This window comes from Lathamus discolor, chromosome 5 (assembly GCF_037157495.1).
Source record: "Lathamus discolor isolate bLatDis1 chromosome 5, bLatDis1.hap1, whole genome shotgun sequence".
Lineage (NCBI taxonomy): Eukaryota > Metazoa > Chordata > Aves > Psittaciformes > Psittacidae > Lathamus > Lathamus discolor.
The window spans coordinates 23,159,931-23,180,606 of NC_088888.1; the positions used below are offsets into that span (position 1 = coordinate 23,159,931).

Genomic DNA, 20,676 nt, shown 5'->3' on the forward strand with positions numbered 1-20,676 from the left:
ATATAAATGTATAAATAAAGCTAAAGATAACAAATCTATAAATAACATAAAAAAATTAATAAAGCTATAAATTACAAATTTATGAATGAAGCTATAAATTACATACAAATTTATGAAGCTATCAATAAGATAAAAAATTATGAATAATGCTATAAATAACATACAGATTTATGAATAATGCTATAAATAACACATAAATTTATGAATAAAGCTATAAATAACATACGAATTTAGGAATAAAGCTATCAATAACACACAAGTTGATGAATAAAGCTATAAACAACACACAAACTGATGAATAAAGCCATCAGTAACACACGAATTGATGACTAAAGCTATCAGTAACTTCAAAGTCCGGAAACAGAAGAGGCGTGACCCTGAACCCAGGCCCCAGTTCCGTGCCCAGCACTGCTGCCGCACTCGCAGGAGGGAACCAGCCGGCAGCTGCTCCACGTGTTCACCGCTCCTCACTCTGGCGTCTTCCTCCAGAAGCAGCCCCGCTTACAGGCTCCACCTTCCGGCTCGTGGGGGTCTAGGAAGCAAACGACACCCAGGAAGCATCAGGCCTTGCCTACGGCTCACCTGGCAGCACGCGCAGCAACTGTGCTGCCATCGGGGACAGTCCGACCTGGCCAAAGGCGGCCTGCCACTTGGGAATCTGAGGGTGCTTTTCTCCTGTGTTTCAGCACACGTACCAGCAGGCTGCTCTGAAACGTCTTTAGTGAGCTGAGCCAGAAAGGTTGGACTCGTGCACTCACTTTGGCAGCGTGCGGGGCTTTTCCCCTCTTACTTCAACGGTCACCTCATTCGTCAGTGCTCCCTTTGTGGCACTCTCACCCTCCAGCAAACATACCCGCAGCCTGCATCTCAGTGCCGTGCAGGGCTCTGACACAACTCCCGCAGCTTCAGCTTTTACTGACTGATAGAATTTATTCCCTTCTCCCCCCAGGAGTCCTCGGCACCAGCTTATCTATAGAAGCCTGTCGGGAGGTACGCTAAGAGCTCGTACGAGTGTAATGGTTGAACTGAAGGCCCGGTGAGGTACTTACACTGCAGACAGTAACTCAGCTCTTGTGATCTCCCCTTCCTGGAAGAGTTTCAGAGCAGCTGTCTTGGCCACCTCTAACAAACGCAGGATCTCTTACCAGGGACTTACCCTGCTGTGAGCTCTGTCTTCTCTTCCTGCACTGACGTTTTGCAGGGGATCCTGGCTCTTCTGCAGCTTTCTTCGCCGCCTCGGTTCCTGATGGCAGCTCTCTCTCTTCCGTCAGAGATCCGCATTCTACACTCGCATTCTCCTTTGAATAAACACACCAAAACCGAAATAAACCCAAAGATCACGCGATAGCTTCCCAGGGAGTTTTACCTCCATTTAGCACTTATGTGCTCTGCACTGAACAGTGCTTCCACAACAGCCATTTCGGACTGGTGAGCTGGGGTGGGATCCAGTCCTTCTCCCCGTTCTTCAGGGGCTCCCTGTGTGGTCACAGAGTCTTGCGCCGTTTCAGCAGCAGCGGCGCTTTCTATGGCCGCATTGAGGTAGCTTTCAAGCAGCTCTCCATCCCAGCTTTCCGCAGGCTCCGGTGTCACCACATCAGCGCTGCGTGATGCACACATCTCATTGAAAATCTCAAACACATCTTGGTAACTGAATTCCGGCAACTTCTCCTCGCCCTCAGATGCATGATGTGCCCCATCAGAGGGCGGGCATTCAGCTGCAGAAGGTGGCTGCACGTCAGGACTCTGCGAGAAACAAAATACAGGGAATTGCTAGATCCAAAAATCACAACCATTTTCAGTCAGGGCTGACAGATTTTCCCACTTCTGAGGACCGTGCAAGTGCTTACTGATGATGAGGACACAAGCAGGGCAGGATGATCAAGGCTGTAGCTGGCTGCATCCCTCAGCAGGACCTCGGGGAAGTGCCTGCCCCAGAGCACACACGAGGTAAACTGATTCTTGGCCAGAGCTCAGTGAGATCCACAGCCAAAGCACTGTCTTCTGTACCACCCGCACAGCCCCTGCCACCCTGCTCCCGGAGAAGTGATCGAGGCTACACTAAGGCTCGGAAATCTCAAGCCCGTTTGATCCCTTCTGCACACTGCTCCTGTTGTCCTGCTCAGAGGCAGTCAGGCACTGACCTGGCACCACTGGCTTACACCCCTGCTTGCCTTTGGACTGCTCACACGCAGGGGACCTTCCACCAACCTCTGCCCAGATGCACCAGCACCTTTTGACCGGCAGTTCCCTGCCTGCGGCTGCACAATCCAAGCAACCGCTAACCAGGAAGTGGTTAACCAGGAAGCTACCAGGCCACTTACTGGTTAAGTAACCAGCCCATCTCTTCTGACTCTCCGTGGGACTTGCTTCTCCAAGGAAGACCCTTTCGACCGTGTATTTCTATCACCTTTCAATCTAGACACACCGCCACCCCCTGACGACTCCTTTGGGACCATGTGCTATCCCAGACACTGATCTCAGCCTTCTGACATCGGAACTGATGTGACTGTGACTTCCCATCACTCACACTGATCCTCATGTGCTGGAGGGAAAAGCAGCTCACGATGGAAGAGAGAGGACAAGGATGCACCGCGTGGAAAATAAACACCAGCCTATCGATGGCACGACTGGCTGTTGGCTATTTCTAGCCTCACAGCAACGTTACCCTGGCCATAACCTCCCCAGCTTGGGTAAGCTCATATTAAAACAGGAAAACACGCAAAAAGGACAAAAGGTCGGTATTTGCAAGACAAGAAACTGGACGATCAGGCTTGCACAGGTCAACCCTTTTTCAGCACACACCAGCAGAGCTTGCTTTGCTTATCCCCTGTGAGGAAAAAAAGTAACTCCATGCTGCTGGAATGCGAAAGGAAGCCCTGGCATGTTTACTGAGGCTCTTTTGGTATTGCATAAGGCAGGCCACCCAGTGAGGGGCAATTTCCACCAGAATTCTAGAAAGCCTTGACAGGAAGCACTGGAGCTCTCCTAGATAGGGTATCTCTGAGCTGGGGCCAATTCCAAAAGTCAGCTTGGTTCTTCTCATGCATCCAATGAAACTCAGGACTGCCACAAGCTGTCTGGGGCACAGAAGTGGAGCTGATTCCCAGTATCATAACATTAAAGAATCCCATTTTGTGCAGGCAAGGGCTTTCTTCAAAGACAAACGGAGACTCAGGAACTAAAGCGAATTATGGTGAAGTCAAACATAACACTTTTACGGGAAAAAACCCTCCGCCGATGAGGACACCCGCTATGCCGCTGCCCTGAAACCTTACCTGCATTACAGCACCGCCCCTTTCGTGTTTCAAAGCGGTGCTTTGGAATGGGCATTGGCAAACCACGTTACTTTCCCTTTCCAAAGCAGAGCAGTCCCAAAGTCGTCTCCTTCCTGCCGCAAGCCCAGAACCCTGCGGTCCATGCACGGGGTCTCCTCCCTTCCCCCTGCTCTCTGTGCGCTGCACTCACCTGCACAAAGCCGCAGTCGGTGGACGCCGCAGCACTGGCGCTAACAGTCAGAGGCCCTCCCTGGGCAGGGGGCAAACACTGCAGGGTGGCTGCAAAATTCAAACACAGGGATCAGACTGACAGAACCGGTGCCCAGTGTGCACAGTTCTGTTGCTTACTTGCATTAAACACTGCAGTAACCACTCCGTAAGATAACTCCCTGAAATGGATTATGACCTCCCCACTGACTGAGAGACTGAGCTCTCCACCTTAAAACATATTTCTTCTGAAGTATGTAGACACAGATCAAACATACGTCTTGTAGAATTAACCAACACACACACACACAGAAACTTCCTATTCACTCTATCTTAATATCACCTTTTGGATTTGGCTGCTTGACTGTCTCAACACACCACACCACAGAAAGGGGACTCACACAGGAAGGGCCTGCATGTTCACACACACACTGGAATGAAAACGGGATCTTATTCCAAAAAGCAGCTCCGCAGATGAAGCAGTTTCTGCGGGTCTCAGGTTTTGGTGACACGCAGAGAGAACGTACAAGGAAAGGCACTGCTGGCAGGACAGACAATCTTTAAAATTTGCAGTCCTTCCGGGCGAGAGAGAAATCCTTGATGAGATCAAATCTAGGCCCATGTTCACAGGAATTAAATGGTACGAGTGTGACTTGAGACGGCCACGTGATCAGACCCGTTTCTTTGCAATGCCTGACACCTCCGCGGGATTCCTCACGAGACAGTTGCTACGATAACCGATACGGATTTGAGTACCTAAACCTAGTGCCCTTTGTCATACGAAATCTGTGAACTTTTGTCCAGTTTGGAGCAACATACACAAGAGCTAAACAACATGGAGCGAGCTAGTGGACATCCTTCCACAGCAGCGCGAGACACGTGTCTGACTCCTGTTACTTCAAAAGCTCATGTTCAGCAACCTTAGGGTGAAATCTGGACATCTTTCAGAAGAACAGTCTGTGGCCTGCAAACATATTACAGTTCTGTGCAGTGCCAAAAATCTAAGGATACCTGGGCTTCACTCCCTGGGAACGCCAAAGGACGTGGACAAACCCAAGAAAACCACCAAAGAAACTTAAAGGGCTACTGTAAAAACAGTGCAAGAGAGCAAAGGAGAGATTGGCTGTAACCTGCTGGAGTCATCCTAAGGAAACAAACACGCAGTACAAAGAGCCTAGTTTCTAAGAGAAGAAAAGGAAAAACCCAAAGGGAAAAAGTGCTTGTGAAACAGAAGGCAAGTGTAAAACAGAATGTCCAGATCACAGGCTATAAGAAGCCACAAGTAAAGTAGAAATTGCACAACTCTTGCACTTCGTAGAGCTTACAGTGAAAGCAGCTCGTGAATCAAACGCGCTGTAATGCCTGTGCATCAAGGGGAGGAGAGCAAACATAACCGTGTAGCAGCCCAGACTGGTGACCAGTTCTGAACGGGTCTCAAGTGCAGAATGGTGCACAGAAAGAAAGGTTTGCACTCACAACACCTTTTCTTGGGTTTTTTTGCCAGCTGCAGCAGTGCCTGATCTAACAGCAAGAAAAACTGCACCTGTGGAAACCCCACTGATGAGCTCAGCCGGCAAAGGGAAAGGGGCCAATTCATTTGTAGTACTTCAAGTCTTCCAGGCGAATCAGGATTCCACACACACCTGCTTCACCCACACGCTGTTGTCCTTCCCTGCTCATTGCAGAGAAGGCGTTTCTAAGCTCTTCTGTCTCTGATACAGTTCACCTCATCAGAGCCAGAAGAAAGGAGCAGCTAAAGCACATTCTGTCACCGGCTGGTAGCAAGTAACGGACAGGGAGCACACATCTCACTGCAAGCACGCACGTCAGGTACACACACAGTGACAGAGCACTGGGGAAAAACATTTCATGCATCACTTTGCGGTAACTTCCCGAGCAGCAATTTATGAATAAAGCTATAAATAATGTCTAAGTTTATTAATAAAGCTTAAAATAACAAATTTATGAATAACCCTATAATATAAATTTATTAATAAAGCGATAAATAATGTATAAATTTATTGATAAAGCTTAAAATAAAATATTTATGAATAACCCTATAAATAATATAAATTTATTAATAAAGCTATTAATAACACATTTTTAATAAAGCCATAAATACCATACACATATATGAATAAAGCTATGAATAACCTACAAATTTATGAATAATGCTATGAATAACATATAAATTTATGAATAAAGCTATAAATAACAAATTTATGAATGAAGCTATAAATAACATACACATTAGTGAAGCTATTAATAACATACAGATTTATGAATAATGCTATAAATAAGATAAAAAATTATGAGTAAAACCAGAAATACCATAAAAATTTATGAATAAAGCTATAACAAATTTATGAATGCAGCTATAAATAACATAGAAATTTATAAATAAAGCTAAAGATAACAAATCGATAAATAACATAAAAAATAATAAAGCTATAAATTACAAATTTATGAATGAAGCTATAAATAACATACAAATTTATGAAGCTATCAATAAGATAAAAAATTATTAATAATGCTATAAATAACATACAGATTTATGAATAATGCTATAAATAACACATAAATTTATGAATAAAGCTATAAATAATGTATACGTTTATTACTAAAGCTTAAAATAACAAATTTATGAATAACCCTATACTATAAATTTATTAATAAAGCTATAAATAAAGTATAAATTTATTGATAAAGCTTAAAATAAAATATTTATGAATAACCCTATAAATAATATAAATTTATTAATAAAGCTATTAATAACACATTTTTTAATAAAGCCATAAATACCATACACATATATGAATAAAGCTATGAATAACCTACAAATTTATGAATAATGCTATAAATAACATAAAAATTTATGAGTAAAGCCAGAAATACCATAAAAATTTATGAATAAAGCTATAACAAATTTATGAATGCAGCTATAAATAACATATAAATGTATAAATAAAGCTAAAGATAACAAATCTATAAATAACATAAAAAAATTAATAAAGCTATAAATTACAAATTTATGAATGAAGCTATAAATTACATACAAATTTATGAAGCTATCAATAAGATAAAAAATTATGAATAATGCTATAAATAACATACAGATTTATGAATAATGCTATAAATAACACATAAATTTATGAATAAAGCTATAAATAACATACGAATTTAGGAATAAAGCTATCAATAACACACAAGTTGATGAATAAAGCTATAAACAACACACAAACTGATGAATAAAGCCACCAGTAACACACGAATTGATGACTAAAGCTATCAGTAACTTCAAAGTCCGGAAACAGAAGAGGCGTGACCCTGAACCCAGGCCCCAGTTCCGTGCCCAGCACTGCTGCCGCACTCGCAGGAGGGAACCAGCCGGCAGCTGCTCCACGTGTTCACCGCTCCTCACTCTGGCGTCTTCCTCCAGAAGCAGCCCCGCTTACAGGCTCCACCTTCCGGCTCGTGGGGGTCTAGGAAGCAAACGACACCCAGGAAGCATCAGGCCTTGCCTACGGCTCACCTGGCAGCACGCGCAGCAACTGTGCTGCCATCGGGGACAGTCCGACCTGGCCAAAGGCGGCCTGCCACTTGGGAATCTGAGGGTGCTTTTCTCCTGTGTTTCAGCACACGTACCAGCAGGCTGCTCTGAAACGTCTTTAGTGAGCTGAGCCAGAAAGGTTGGACTCGTGCACTCACTTTGGCAGCGTGCGGGGCTTTTCCCCTCTTACTTCAACGGTCACCTCATTCGTCAGTGCTCCCTTTGTGGCACTCTCACCCTCCAGCAAACATACCCGCAGCCTGCATCTCAGTGCCGTGCAGGGCTCTGACACAACTCCCGCAGCTTCAGCTTTTACTGACTGATAGAATTTATTCCCTTCTCCCCCCAGGAGTCCTCGGCACCAGCTTATCTATAGAAGCCTGTCGGGAGGTACGCTAAGAGCTCGTACGAGTGTAATGGTTGAACTGAAGGCCCGGTGAGGTACTTACACTGCAGACAGTAACTCAGCTCTTGTGATCTCCCCTTCCTGGAAGAGTTTCAGAGCAGCTGTCTTGGCCACCTCTAACAAACGCAGGATCTCTTACCAGGGACTTACCCTGCTGTGAGCTCTGTCTTCTCTTCCTGCACTGACGTTTTGCAGGGGATCCTGGCTCTTCTGCAGCTTTCTTCGCCGCCTCGGTTCCTGATGGCAGCTCTCTCTCTTCCGTCAGAGATCCGCATTCTACACTCGCATTCTCCTTTGAATAAACACACCAAAACCGAAATAAACCCAAAGATCACGCGATAGCTTCCCAGGGAGTTTTACCTCCATTTAGCACTTATGTGCTCTGCACTGAACAGTGCTTCCACAACAGCCATTTCGGACTGGTGAGCTGGGGTGGGATCCAGTCCTTCTCCCCGTTCTTCAGGGGCTCCCTGTGTGGTCACAGAGTCTTGCGCCGTTTCAGCAGCAGCGGCGCTTTCTATGGCCGCATTGAGGTAGCTTTCAAGCAGCTCTCCATCCCAGCTTTCCGCAGGCTCCGGTGTCACCACATCAGCGCTGCGTGATGCACACATCTCATTGAAAATCTCAAACACATCTTGGTAACTGAATTCCGGCAACTTCTCCTCGCCCTCAGATGCATGATGTGCCCCATCAGAGGGCGGGCATTCAGCTGCAGAAGGTGGCTGCACGTCAGGACTCTGCGAGAAACAAAATACAGGGAATTGCTAGATCCAAAAATCACAACCATTTTCAGTCAGGGCTGACAGATTTTCCCACTTCTGAGGACCGTGCAAGTGCTTACTGATGATGAGGACACAAGCAGGGCAGGATGATCAAGGCTGTAGCTGGCTGCATCCCTCAGCAGGACCTCGGGGAAGTGCCTGCCCCAGAGCACACACGAGGTAAACTGATTCTTGGCCAGAGCTCAGTGAGATCCACAGCCAAAGCACTGTCTTCTGTACCACCCGCACAGCCCCTGCCACCCTGCTCCCGGAGAAGTGATCGAGGCTACACTAAGGCTCGGAAATCTCAAGCCCGTTTGATCCCTTCTGCACACTGCTCCTGTTGTCCTGCTCAGAGGCAGTCAGGCACTGACCTGGCACCACTGGCTTACACCCCTGCTTGCCTTTGGACTGCTCACACGCAGGGGACCTTCCACCAACCTCTGCCCAGATGCACCAGCACCTTTTGACCGGCAGTTCCCTGCCTGCGGCTGCACAATCCAAGCAACCGCTAACCAGGAAGTGGTTAACCAGGAAGCTACCAGGCCACTTACTGGTTAAGTAACCAGCCCATCTCTTCTGACTCTCCGTGGGACTTGCTTCTCCAAGGAAGACCCTTTCGACCGTGTATTTCTATCACCTTTCAATCTAGACACACCGCCACCCCCTGACGACTCCTTTGGGACCATGTGCTATCCCAGACACTGATCTCAGCCTTCTGACATCGGAACTGATGTGACTGTGACTTCCCATCACTCACACTGATCCTCATGTGCTGGAGGGAAAAGCAGCTCACGATGGAAGAGAGAGGACAAGGATGCACCGCGTGGAAAATAAACACCAGCCTATCGATGGCACGACTGGCTGTTGGCTATTTCTAGCCTCACAGCAACGTTACCCTGGCCATAACCTCCCCAGCTTGGGTAAGCTCATATTAAAACAGGAAAACACGCAAAAAGGACAAAAGGTCGGTATTTGCAAGACAAGAAACTGGACGATCAGGCTTGCACAGGTCAACCCTTTTTCAGCACACACCAGCAGAGCTTGCTTTGCTTATCCCCTGTGAGGAAAAAAAGTAACTCCATGCTGCTGGAATGCGAAAGGAAGCCCTGGCATGTTTACTGAGGCTCTTTTGGTATTGCATAAGGCAGGCCACCCAGTGAGGGGCAATTTCCACCAGAATTCTAGAAAGCCTTGACAGGAAGCACTGGAGCTCTCCTAGATAGGGTATCTCTGAGCTGGGGCCAATTCCAAAAGTCAGCTTGGTTCTTCTCATGCATCCAATGAAACTCAGGACTGCCACAAGCTGTCTGGGGCACAGAAGTGGAGCTGATTCCCAGTATCATAACATTAAAGAATCCCATTTTGTGTAGGCAAGGGCTTTCTTCAAAGACAAACGGAGACTCAGGAACTAAAGCGAATTATGGTGAAGTCAAACATAACACTTTTACGGGAAAAAACCCTCCGCCGATGAGGACACCCGCTATGCCGCTGCCCTGAAACCTTACCTGCATTACAGCACCGCCCCTTTCGTGTTTCAAAGCGGTGCTTTGGAATGGGCATTGGCAAACCACGTTACTTTCCCTTTCCAAAGCAGAGCAGTCCCAAAGTCGTCTCCTTCCTGCCGCAAGCCCAGAACCCTGCGGTCCATGCACGGGGTCTCCTCCCTTCCCCCTGCTCTCTGTGCGCTGCACTCACCTGCACAAAGCCGCAGTCGGTGGACGCCGCAGCACTGGCGCTAACAGTCAGAGGCCCTCCCTGGGCAGGGGGCAAACACTGCAGGGTGGCTGCAAAATTCAAACACAGGGATCAGACTGACAGAACCGGTGCCCAGTGTGCACAGTTCTGTTGCTTACTTGCATTAAACACTGCAGTAACCACTCCGTAAGATAACTCCCTGAAATGGATTATGACCTCCCCACTGACTGAGAGACTGAGCTCTCCACCTTAAAACATATTTCTTCTGAAGTATGTAGACACAGATCAAACATACGTCTTGTAGAATTAACCAACACACACACACACAGAAACTTCCTATTCACTCTATCTTAATATCACCTTTTGGATTTGGCTGCTTGACTGTCTCAACACACCACACCACAGAAAGGGGACTCACACAGGAAGGGCCTGCATGTTCACACACACACTGGAATGAAAACGGGATCTTATTCCAAAAAGCAGCTCCGCAGATGAAGCAGTTTCTGCGGGTCTCAGGTTTTGGTGACACGCAGAGAGAACGTACAAGGAAAGGCACTGCTGGCAGGACAGACAATCTTTAAAATTTGCAGTCCTTCCGGGCGAGAGAGAAATCCTTGATGAGATCAAATCTAGGCCCATGTTCACAGGAATTAAATGGTACGAGTGTGACTTGAGACGGCCACGTGATCAGACCCGTTTCTTTGCAATGCCTGACACCTCCGCGGGATTCCTCACGAGACAGTTGCTACGATAACCGATACGGATTTGAGTACCTAAACCTAGTGCCCTTTGTCATACGAAATCTGTGAACTTTTGTCCAGTTTGGAGCAACATACACAAGAGCTAAACAACATGGAGCGAGCTAGTGGACATCCTTCCACAGCAGCGCGAGACACGTGTCTGACTCCTGTTACTTCAAAAGCTCATGTTCAGCAACCTTAGGGTGAAATCTGGACATCTTTCAGAAGAACAGTCTGTGGCCTGCAAACATATTACAGTTCTGTGCAGTGCCAAAAATCTAAGGATACCTGGGCTTCACTCCCTGGGAACGCCAAAGGACGTGGACAAACCCAAGAAAACCACCAAAGAAACTTAAAGGGCTACTGTAAAAACAGTGCAAGAGAGCAAAGGAGAGATTGGCTGTAACCTGCTGGAGTCATCCTAAGGAAACAAACACGCAGTACAAAGAGCCTAGTTTCTAAGAGAAGAAAAGGAAAAACCCAAAGGGAAAAAGTGCTTGTGAAACAGAAGGCAAGTGTAAAACAGAATGTCCAGATCACAGGCTATAAGAAGCCACAAGTAAAGTAGAAATTGCACAACTCTTGCACTTCGTAGAGCTTACAGTGAAAGCAGCTCGTGAATCAAACGCGCTGTAATGCCTGTGCATCAAGGGGAGGAGAGCAAACATAACCGTGTAGCAGCCCAGACTGGTGACCAGTTCTGAACGGGTCTCAAGTGCAGAATGGTGCACAGAAAGAAAGGTTTGCACTCACAACACCTTTTCTTGGGTTTTTTTGCCAGCTGCAGCAGTGCCTGATCTAACAGCAAGAAAAACTGCACCTGTGGAAACCCCACTGATGAGCTCAGCCGGCAAAGGGAAAGGGGCCAATTCATTTGTAGTACTTCAAGTCTTCCAGGCGAATCAGGATTCCACACACACCTGCTTCACCCACACGCTGTTGTCCTTCCCTGCTCATTGCAGAGAAGGCGTTTCTAAGCTCTTCTGTCTCTGATACAGTTCACCTCATCAGAGCCAGAAGAAAGGAGCAGCTAAAGCACATTCTGTCACCGGCTGGTAGCAAGTAACGGACAGGGAGCACACATCTCACTGCAAGCACGCACGTCAGGTACACACACAGTGACAGAGCACTGGGGAAAAACATTTCATGCATCACTTTGCGGTAACTTCCCGAGCAGCAATTTATGAATAAAGCTATAAATAATGTCTAAGTTTATTAATAAAGCTTAAAATAACAAATTTATGAATAACCCTATAATATAAATTTATTAATAAAGCGATAAATAATGTATAAATTTATTGATAAAGCTTAAAATAAAATATTTATGAATAACCCTATAAATAATATAAATTTATTAATAAAGCTATTAATAACACATTTTTAATAAAGCCATAAATACCATACACATATATGAATAAAGCTATGAATAACCTACAAATTTATGAATAATGCTATGAATAACATATAAATTTATGAATAAAGCTATAAATAACAAATTTATGAATGAAGCTATAAATAACATACACATTAGTGAAGCTATTAATAACATACAGATTTATGAATAATGCTATAAATAAGATAAAAAATTATGAGTAAAACCAGAAATACCATAAAAATTTATGAATAAAGCTATAACAAATTTATGAATGCAGCTATAAATAACATAGAAATTTATAAATAAAGCTAAAGATAACAAATCGATAAATAACATAAAAAATAATAAAGCTATAAATTACAAATTTATGAATGAAGCTATAAATAACATACAAATTTATGAAGCTATCAATAAGATAAAAAATTATTAATAATGCTATAAATAACATACAGATTTATGAATAATGCTATAAATAACACATAAATTTATGAATAAAGCTATAAATAATGTATACGTTTATTACTAAAGCTTAAAATAACAAATTTATGAATAACCCTATACTATAAATTTATTAATAAAGCTATAAATAAAGTATAAATTTATTGATAAAGCTTAAAATAAAATATTTATGAATAACCCTATAAATAATATAAATTTATTAATAAAGCTATTAATAACACATTTTTTAATAAAGCCATAAATACCATACACATATATGAATAAAGCTATGAATAACCTACAAATTTATGAATAATGCTATAAATAACATAAAAATTTATGAGTAAAGCCAGAAATACCATAAAAATTTATGAATAAAGCTATAACAAATTTATGAATGCAGCTATAAATAACATATAAATGTATAAATAAAGCTAAAGATAACAAATCTATAAATAACATAAAAAAATTAATAAAGCTATAAATTACAAATTTATGAATGAAGCTATAAATTACATACAAATTTATGAAGCTATCAATAAGATAAAAAATTATGAATAATGCTATAAATAACATACAGATTTATGAATAATGCTATAAATAACACATAAATTTATGAATAAAGCTATAAATAACATACGAATTTAGGAATAAAGCTATCAATAACACACAAGTTGATGAATAAAGCTATAAACAACACACAAACTGATGAATAAAGCCATCAGTAACACACGAATTGATGACTAAAGCTATCAGTAACTTCAAAGTCCGGAAACAGAAGAGGCGTGACCCTGAACCCAGGCCCCAGTTCCGTGCCCAGCACTGCTGCCGCACTCGCAGGAGGGAACCAGCCGGCAGCTGCTCCACGTGTTCACCGCTCCTCACTCTGGCGTCTTCCTCCAGAAGCAGCCCCGCTTACAGGCTCCACCTTCCGGCTCGTGGGGGTCTAGGAAGCAAACGACACCCAGGAAGCATCAGGCCTTGCCTACGGCTCACCTGGCAGCACGCGCAGCAACTGTGCTGCCATCGGGGACAGTCCGACCTGGCCAAAGGCGGCCTGCCACTTGGGAATCTGAGGGTGCTTTTCTCCTGTGTTTCAGCACACGTACCAGCAGGCTGCTCTGAAACGTCTTTAGTGAGCTGAGCCAGAAAGGTTGGACTCGTGCACTCACTTTGGCAGCGTGCGGGGCTTTTCCCCTCTTACTTCAACGGTCACCTCATTCGTCAGTGCTCCCTTTGTGGCACTCTCACCCTCCAGCAAACATACCCGCAGCCTGCATCTCAGTGCCGTGCAGGGCTCTGACACAACTCCCGCAGCTTCAGCTTTTACTGACTGATAGAATTTATTCCCTTCTCCCCCCAGGAGTCCTCGGCACCAGCTTATCTATAGAAGCCTGTCGGGAGGTACGCTAAGAGCTCGTACGAGTGTAATGGTTGAACTGAAGGCCCGGTGAGGTACTTACACTGCAGACAGTAACTCAGCTCTTGTGATCTCCCCTTCCTGGAAGAGTTTCAGAGCAGCTGTCTTGGCCACCTCTAACAAACGCAGGATCTCTTACCAGGGACTTACCCTGCTGTGAGCTCTGTCTTCTCTTCCTGCACTGACGTTTTGCAGGGGATCCTGGCTCTTCTGCAGCTTTCTTCGCCGCCTCGGTTCCTGATGGCAGCTCTCTCTCTTCCGTCAGAGATCCGCATTCTACACTCGCATTCTCCTTTGAATAAACACACCAAAACCGAAATAAACCCAAAGATCACGCGATAGCTTCCCAGGGAGTTTTACCTCCATTTAGCACTTATGTGCTCTGCACTGAACAGTGCTTCCACAACAGCCATTTCGGACTGGTGAGCTGGGGTGGGATCCAGTCCTTCTCCCCGTTCTTCAGGGGCTCCCTGTGTGGTCACAGAGTCTTGCGCCGTTTCAGCAGCAGCGGCGCTTTCTATGGCCGCATTGAGGTAGCTTTCAAGCAGCTCTCCATCCCAGCTTTCCGCAGGCTCCGGTGTCACCACATCAGCGCTGCGTGATGCACACATCTCATTGAAAATCTCAAACACATCTTGGTAACTGAATTCCGGCAACTTCTCCTCGCCCTCAGATGCATGATGTGCCCCATCAGAGGGCGGGCATTCAGCTGCAGAAGGTGGCTGCACGTCAGGACTCTGCGAGAAACAAAATACAGGGAATTGCTAGATCCAAAAATCACAACCATTTTCAGTCAGGGCTGACAGATTTTCCCACTTCTGAGGACCGTGCAAGTGCTTACTGATGATGAGGACACAAGCAGGGCAGGATGATCAAGGCTGTAGCTGGCTGCATCCCTCAGCAGGACCTCGGGGAAGTGCCTGCCCCAGAGCACACACGAGGTAAACTGATTCTTGGCCAGAGCTCAGTGAGATCCACAGCCAAAGCACTGTCTTCTGTACCACCCGCACAGCCCCTGCCACCCTGCTCCCGGAGAAGTGATCGAGGCTACACTAAGGCTCGGAAATCTCAAGCCCGTTTGATCCCTTCTGCACACTGCTCCTGTTGTCCTGCTCAGAGGCAGTCAGGCACTGACCTGGCACCACTGGCTTACACCCCTGCTTGCCTTTGGACTGCTCACACGCAGGGGACCTTCCACCAACCTCTGCCCAGATGCACCAGCACCTTTTGACCGGCAGTTCCCTGCCTGCGGCTGCACAATCCAAGCAACCGCTAACCAGGAAGTGGTTAACCAGGAAGCTACCAGGCCACTTACTGGTTAAGTAACCAGCCCATCTCTTCTGACTCTCCGTGGGACTTGCTTCTCCAAGGAAGACCCTTTCGACCGTGTATTTCTATCACCTTTCAATCTAGACACACCGCCACCCCCTGACGACTCCTTTGGGACCATGTGCTATCCCAGACACTGATCTCAGCCTTCTGACATCGGAACTGATGTGACTGTGACTTCCCATCACTCACACTGATCCTCATGTGCTGGAGGGAAAAGCAGCTCACGATGGAAGAGAGAGGACAAGGATGCACCGCGTGGAAAATAAACACCAGCCTATCGATGGCACGACTGGCTGTTGGCTATTTCTAGCCTCACAGCAACGTTACCCTGGCCATAACCTCCCCAGCTTGGGTAAGCTCATATTAAAACAGGAAAACACGCAAAAAGGACAAAAGGTCGGTATTTGCAAGACAAGAAACTGGACGATCAGGCTTGCACAGGTCAACCCTTTTTCAGCACACACCAGCAGAGCTTGCTTTGCTTATCCCCTGTGAGGAAAAAAAGTAACTCCATGCTGCTGGAATGCGAAAGGAAGCCCTGGCATGTTTACTGAGGCTCTTTTGGTATTGCATAAGGCAGGCCACCCAGTGAGGGGCAATTTCCACCAGAATTCTAGAAAGCCTTGACAGGAAGCACTGGAGCTCTCCTAGATAGGGTATCTCTGAGCTGGGGCCAATTCCAAAAGTCAGCTTGGTTCTTCTCATGCATCCAATGAAACTCAGGACTGCCACAAGCTGTCTGGGGCACAGAAGTGGAGCTGATTCCCAGTATCATAACATTAAAGAATCCCATTTTGTGTAGGCAAGGGCTTTCTTCAAAGACAAACGGAGACTCAGGAACTAAAGCGAATTATGGTGAAGTCAAACATAACACTTTTACGGGAAAAAACCCTCCGCCGATGAGGACACCCGCTATGCCGCTGCCCTGAAACCTTACCTGCATTACAGCACCGCCCCTTTCGTGTTTCAAAGCGGTGCTTTGGAATGGGCATTGGCAAACCACGTTACTTTCCCTTTCCAAAGCAGAGCAGTCCCAAAGTCGTCTCCTTCCTGCCGCAAGCCCAGAACCCTGCGGTCCATGCACGGGGTCTCCTCCCTTCCCCCTGCTCTCTGTGCGCTGCACTCACCTGCACAAAGCCGCAGTCGGTGGACGCCGCAGCACTGGCGCTAACAGTCAGAGGCCCTCCCTGGGCAGGGGGCAAACACTGCAGGGTGGCTGCAAAATTCAAACACAGGGATCAGACTGACAGAACCGGTGCCCAGTGTGCACAGTTCTGTTGCTTACTTGCATTAAACACTGCAGTAACCACTCCGTAAGATAACTCCCTGAAATGGATTATGACCTCCCCACTGACTGAGAGACTGAGCTCTCCACCTTAAAACATATTTCTTCTGAAGTATGTAGACACAGATCAAACATACGTCTTGTAGAATTAACCAACACACACACACACAGAAACTTCCTATTCACTCTATCTTAATATCACCTTTTGGATTTGGCTGCTTGACTGTCTCAACACACCACACCACAGAAAGGGGACTCACACAGGAAGGGCCTGCATGTTCACACACACACTGGAATGAAAACGGGATCTTATTCCAAAAAGCAGCTCCGCAGATGAAGCAGTTTCTGCGGGTCTCAGGTTTTGGTGACACGCAGAGAGAACGTACAAGGAAAGGCACTGCTGGCAGGACAGACAATCTTTAAAATTTGCAGTCCTTCCGGGCGAGAGAGAAATCCTTGATGAGATCAAATCTAGGCCCATGTTCACAGGAATTAAATGGTACGAGTGTGACTTGAGACGGCCACGTGATCAGACCCGTTTCTTTGCAATGCCTGACACCTCCGCGGGATTCCTCACGAGACAGTTGCTACGATAACCGATACGGATTTGAGTACCTAAACCTAGTGCCCTTTGTCATACGAAATCTGTGAACTTTTGTCCAGTTTGGAGCAACATACACAAGAGCTAAACAACATGGAGCGAGCTAGTGGACATCCTTCCACAGCAGCGCGAGACACGTGTCTGACTCCTGTTACTTCAAAAGCTCATGTTCAGCAACCTTAGGGTGAAATCTGGACATCTTTCAGAAGAACAGTCTGTGGCCTGCAAACATATTACAGTTCTGTGCAGTGCCAAAAATCTAAGGATACCTGGGCTTCACTCCCTGGGAACGCCAAAGGACGTGGACAAACCCAAGAAAACCACCAAAGAAACTTAAAGGGCTACTGTAAAAACAGTGCAAGAGAGCAAAGGAGAGATTGGCTGTAACCTGCTGGAGTCATCCTAAGGAAACAAACACGCAGTACAAAGAGCCTAGTTTCTAAGAGAAGAAAAGGAAAAACCCAAAGGGAAAAAGTGCTTGTGAAACAGAAGGCAAGTGTAAAACAGAATGTCCAGATCACAGGCTATAAGAAGCCACAAGTAAAGTAGAAATTGCACAACTCTTGCACTTCGTAGAGCTTACAGTGAAAGCAGCTTGTGAATCAAACGCGCTGTAATGCCTGTGCATCAAGGGGAGGAGAGCAAACATAACCGTGTAGCAGCCCAGACTGGTGACCAGTTCTGAACGGGTCTCAAGTGCAGAATGGTGCACAGAAAGAAAGGTTTGCACTCACAACACCTTTTCTTGGGTTTTTTTGCCAGCTGCAGCAGTGCCTGATCTAACAGCAAGAAAAACTGCACCTGTGGAAACCCCACTGATGAGCTCAGCCGGCAAAGGGAAAGGGGCCAATTCATTTGTAGTACTTCAAGTCTTCCAGGCGAATCAGGATTCCACACACACCTGCTTCACCCACACGCTGTTGTCCTTCCCTGCTCATTGCAGAGAAGGCGTTTCTAAGCTCTTCTGTCTCTGATACAGTTCACCTCATCAGAGCCAGAAGAAAGGAGCAGCTAAAGCACATTCTGTCACCGGCTGGTAGCAAGTAACGGACAGGGAGCACACATCTCACTGCAAGCACGCACGTCAGGTACACACACAGTGACAGAGCACTGGGGAAAAACATTTCATGCATCACTTTGCGGTAACTTCCCGAGCAGCAAGGGGAGAACTTTTGCCGTACGTGTTGGATCCGGGCCTGGCAAGCACTGCCCTGGAGACGCGCAGCTGCCGGGTTCTGGAAGGGAAGCAGCAGCTGGAGCCCCTCGCTGAAGCGGCAGAAGCGAGAACACGGTGTGGAGGGTGTACGTGACCTCGGTGGAACACCGGTGGAGGACGGGAAAGGGAGCCCCTGGGCCTGGGAAAGCTGCGGAAGCCCCGTGCCCTGGCAGCGACCCAACAGAACCCTGCCACGGTCTGGAAGGGACTGGGCGCTGCTGGGAAGTCGTTGCCTGGAAAGCAGGGGGGTACAGGCAGGAGGCCGCTCTGTTGGAGTAAGGGAAGAAGCTGGCTGGACGGCAAGGTTGAGGAGCCTGTCCTGCAGTCACCAGTCCTGCAAAACAAAGGGAAACGAGGACTAAGGGAAGGAGTTTTCACTAGCCCTGAAAGGCAGGATGAGGAGCCAAGGCTCCACGACGTTCCCTGGGAAGACCACCTTTGCTCCAATGCTCTTAATCCAACAACAGACTCTATTCTTACACCTAAACATACAGTAACTGCTGTAGCAGTACCACCTGAACACACAGGAACATCAGTGCTGTGCCAACACACAGTCATCTCTGGAGCATTCAGTCTCCTGAAGCCCTCAGGAGCAAGGGATCGCTACCTAGAAATGTGCTCTTGTAAATCAAAACGGGCAGGAGCTGACTAAACGGGCACGAGTCATTTAGGAAGTGCTGTGCGTTACAGCAGGCAGCGAGTTGAAATGAAAGGGGAATCGTTAAGCAGGGCTCTACCAAGCTCCAGCGCTGACAGCACACGGGCAGCCAAGGCAAGGGCAACGTCCAAATCCTAAACGAGACTCTGAGAGCCCCTCATCACAAGTCTGTCAGTTTGTCAAGGAAAACAAACCCAGAGCCAGCTTTTTTCCAGGTAGCTCACCCGGTTCAGTTACTGTTTCACGAAGCGGTACCTGCCCTCAGAGCGTTACCCATCGCTTCACGCAGATTTAACGACAGCTTTTGGAGCAACCCCTCAAGGAGAAGTAGCGTTCACCTGGCAGGGCCGTGCCCGCTCCACAGAGACGGGGTGAGGGTGCTCTTACTGCAGCCCCCGACAGAGGCCCTCTCGCAGCAGACTGAAGCACACGCGAACCCCGCTCCCCGTGCCTGCTGGCAGCACATCTCCCTGCGCCAACAGCAACGGCTTTCCCGCAGCGGCGGCGCTGAGCGGCCGCCAGCAAGGTCCGGCAGCCCTGCTCCCTGCGGGGGTGGCGCTCTACGAAGCCCCCAGCCCCCAGTGCTTCTCGGCCCGCAGCCCGGGGCCACCCCAGCTCACCGGGCCTGGCAGCCTCGCCGAGCGCCGAGGGCGGGCGCTGGGAGCGCTGGGGCGGGCGGCTGGGCAGCTCCGGGCCGGCCGCCAGCTTCGCCTTGTTGGCCCTCGTCAGGCGCTTGAGGCGCACGAGGAGCTCGGGGCGGTCGCGGCGGAAATGGGGGCTGTGGAAGTGCAGCAGGGGCCCGGCGGAGCTGCCGCCGTCGCCCCCCGCCGGGTCCTGCAGGGGCCCGGGCCCCGGCCCCGGCCCCAGCTTGCGGAACCCGTACAGGTTCAGCTGCCGGATGAAGCTGGCGAAGTTCCTGGTCTTGAAGAAGTCGGCGCCCAGCGCCGCCCCCTCGCCGGCCGGCTCCGCGCCCAGCAGCTCTCGCTCGAAGAGCCGCTGGTCGATGAGCAGCCCCTCGCCACGGGCATCCCAGCGCACGGAGCCGCAGCGCGGGCTGTTCACCAGCTGCCAGAGCTTGGCCGGGAAGTGGCTGGGGTTGACAGCGCCGGGCAGCCGCTGGCCCTCCATGGCGCTCCCCGACAACGGACGCCCCGGCCGCTCGCGCTCCACCGGCCGCCGGGCAACGCCCGGCCCCATCGGCCCGCGCTGGGGGAGCGACACCGGCCCGCGGCCGGCTTCAGCCCGCGCTGCCCGCCGGGGCCGGCCCCGCCACCCCCTCGCCTCGGCACGGCCGCACCCGCAGCCCCGCCAGAGCCCGCCGGGCCCGCGGCGGCTCCCCGCTCCCCCAGCCCCGCCGCTGCCCTCGCCCGCTCCCCGCTCCCTCAGCCCCAACAACGGAACCATGACAAGAACTTAAAAACCCGACCTGCAGCAACGAGAGGAAAGCTCAAACCTCGTCGCTGCGAACAGCTCTCCAGCAAACTGCTCCTCTAGAGCTGGGCAGGGAACGGGGAACACGAACCAGCAGCGATGCACAATGCTCAGCACCCCATCAGCGATCCCCAGCCGGACCCGAGCGGCCATCTGCGCCTTCCGGGTGTCTCCCCCCAGTGTCTGTACCAGGTGTCCTGGCTCTGCTTCCTCGTGGCTTCCCGTGCCCTCCCTCACTGGCAGAGCAGGAGAGACTGGAAAGCCCTTGCTCAGCCGAAGTGCT

General features: G+C 48.2%; 2 protein-coding genes across 2 annotated transcripts in view; one reads left to right on the forward strand and one right to left on the reverse strand.

Annotated features, from left to right (window-relative positions):
- Window positions 1-20,676, forward strand: part of LOC136014912 (U6 snRNA-associated Sm-like protein LSm5) — a 259,793-nt gene that overhangs the window by 148,750 nt on the left and 90,367 nt on the right. The window lies entirely within an intron of this gene.
- LOC136015935 (uncharacterized) lies at window positions 468-20,159 on the reverse strand. Its single transcript, XM_065682584.1, has 15 exons — window positions 19,583-20,159; window positions 18,270-18,638; window positions 16,330-16,418; window positions 14,353-14,607; window positions 14,021-14,162; window positions 13,447-13,539; window positions 9,898-9,986; window positions 8,023-8,175; window positions 7,589-7,730; window positions 7,015-7,107; window positions 3,466-3,554; window positions 1,386-1,743; window positions 1,157-1,300; window positions 583-675; window positions 468-532 (listed from the first exon to the last, which is right to left on the reverse strand). Exons 1-15 carry the CDS (start codon window positions 20,157-20,159, stop codon window positions 468-470), a joined length of 2,751 nt encoding a protein of 916 aa, XP_065538656.1.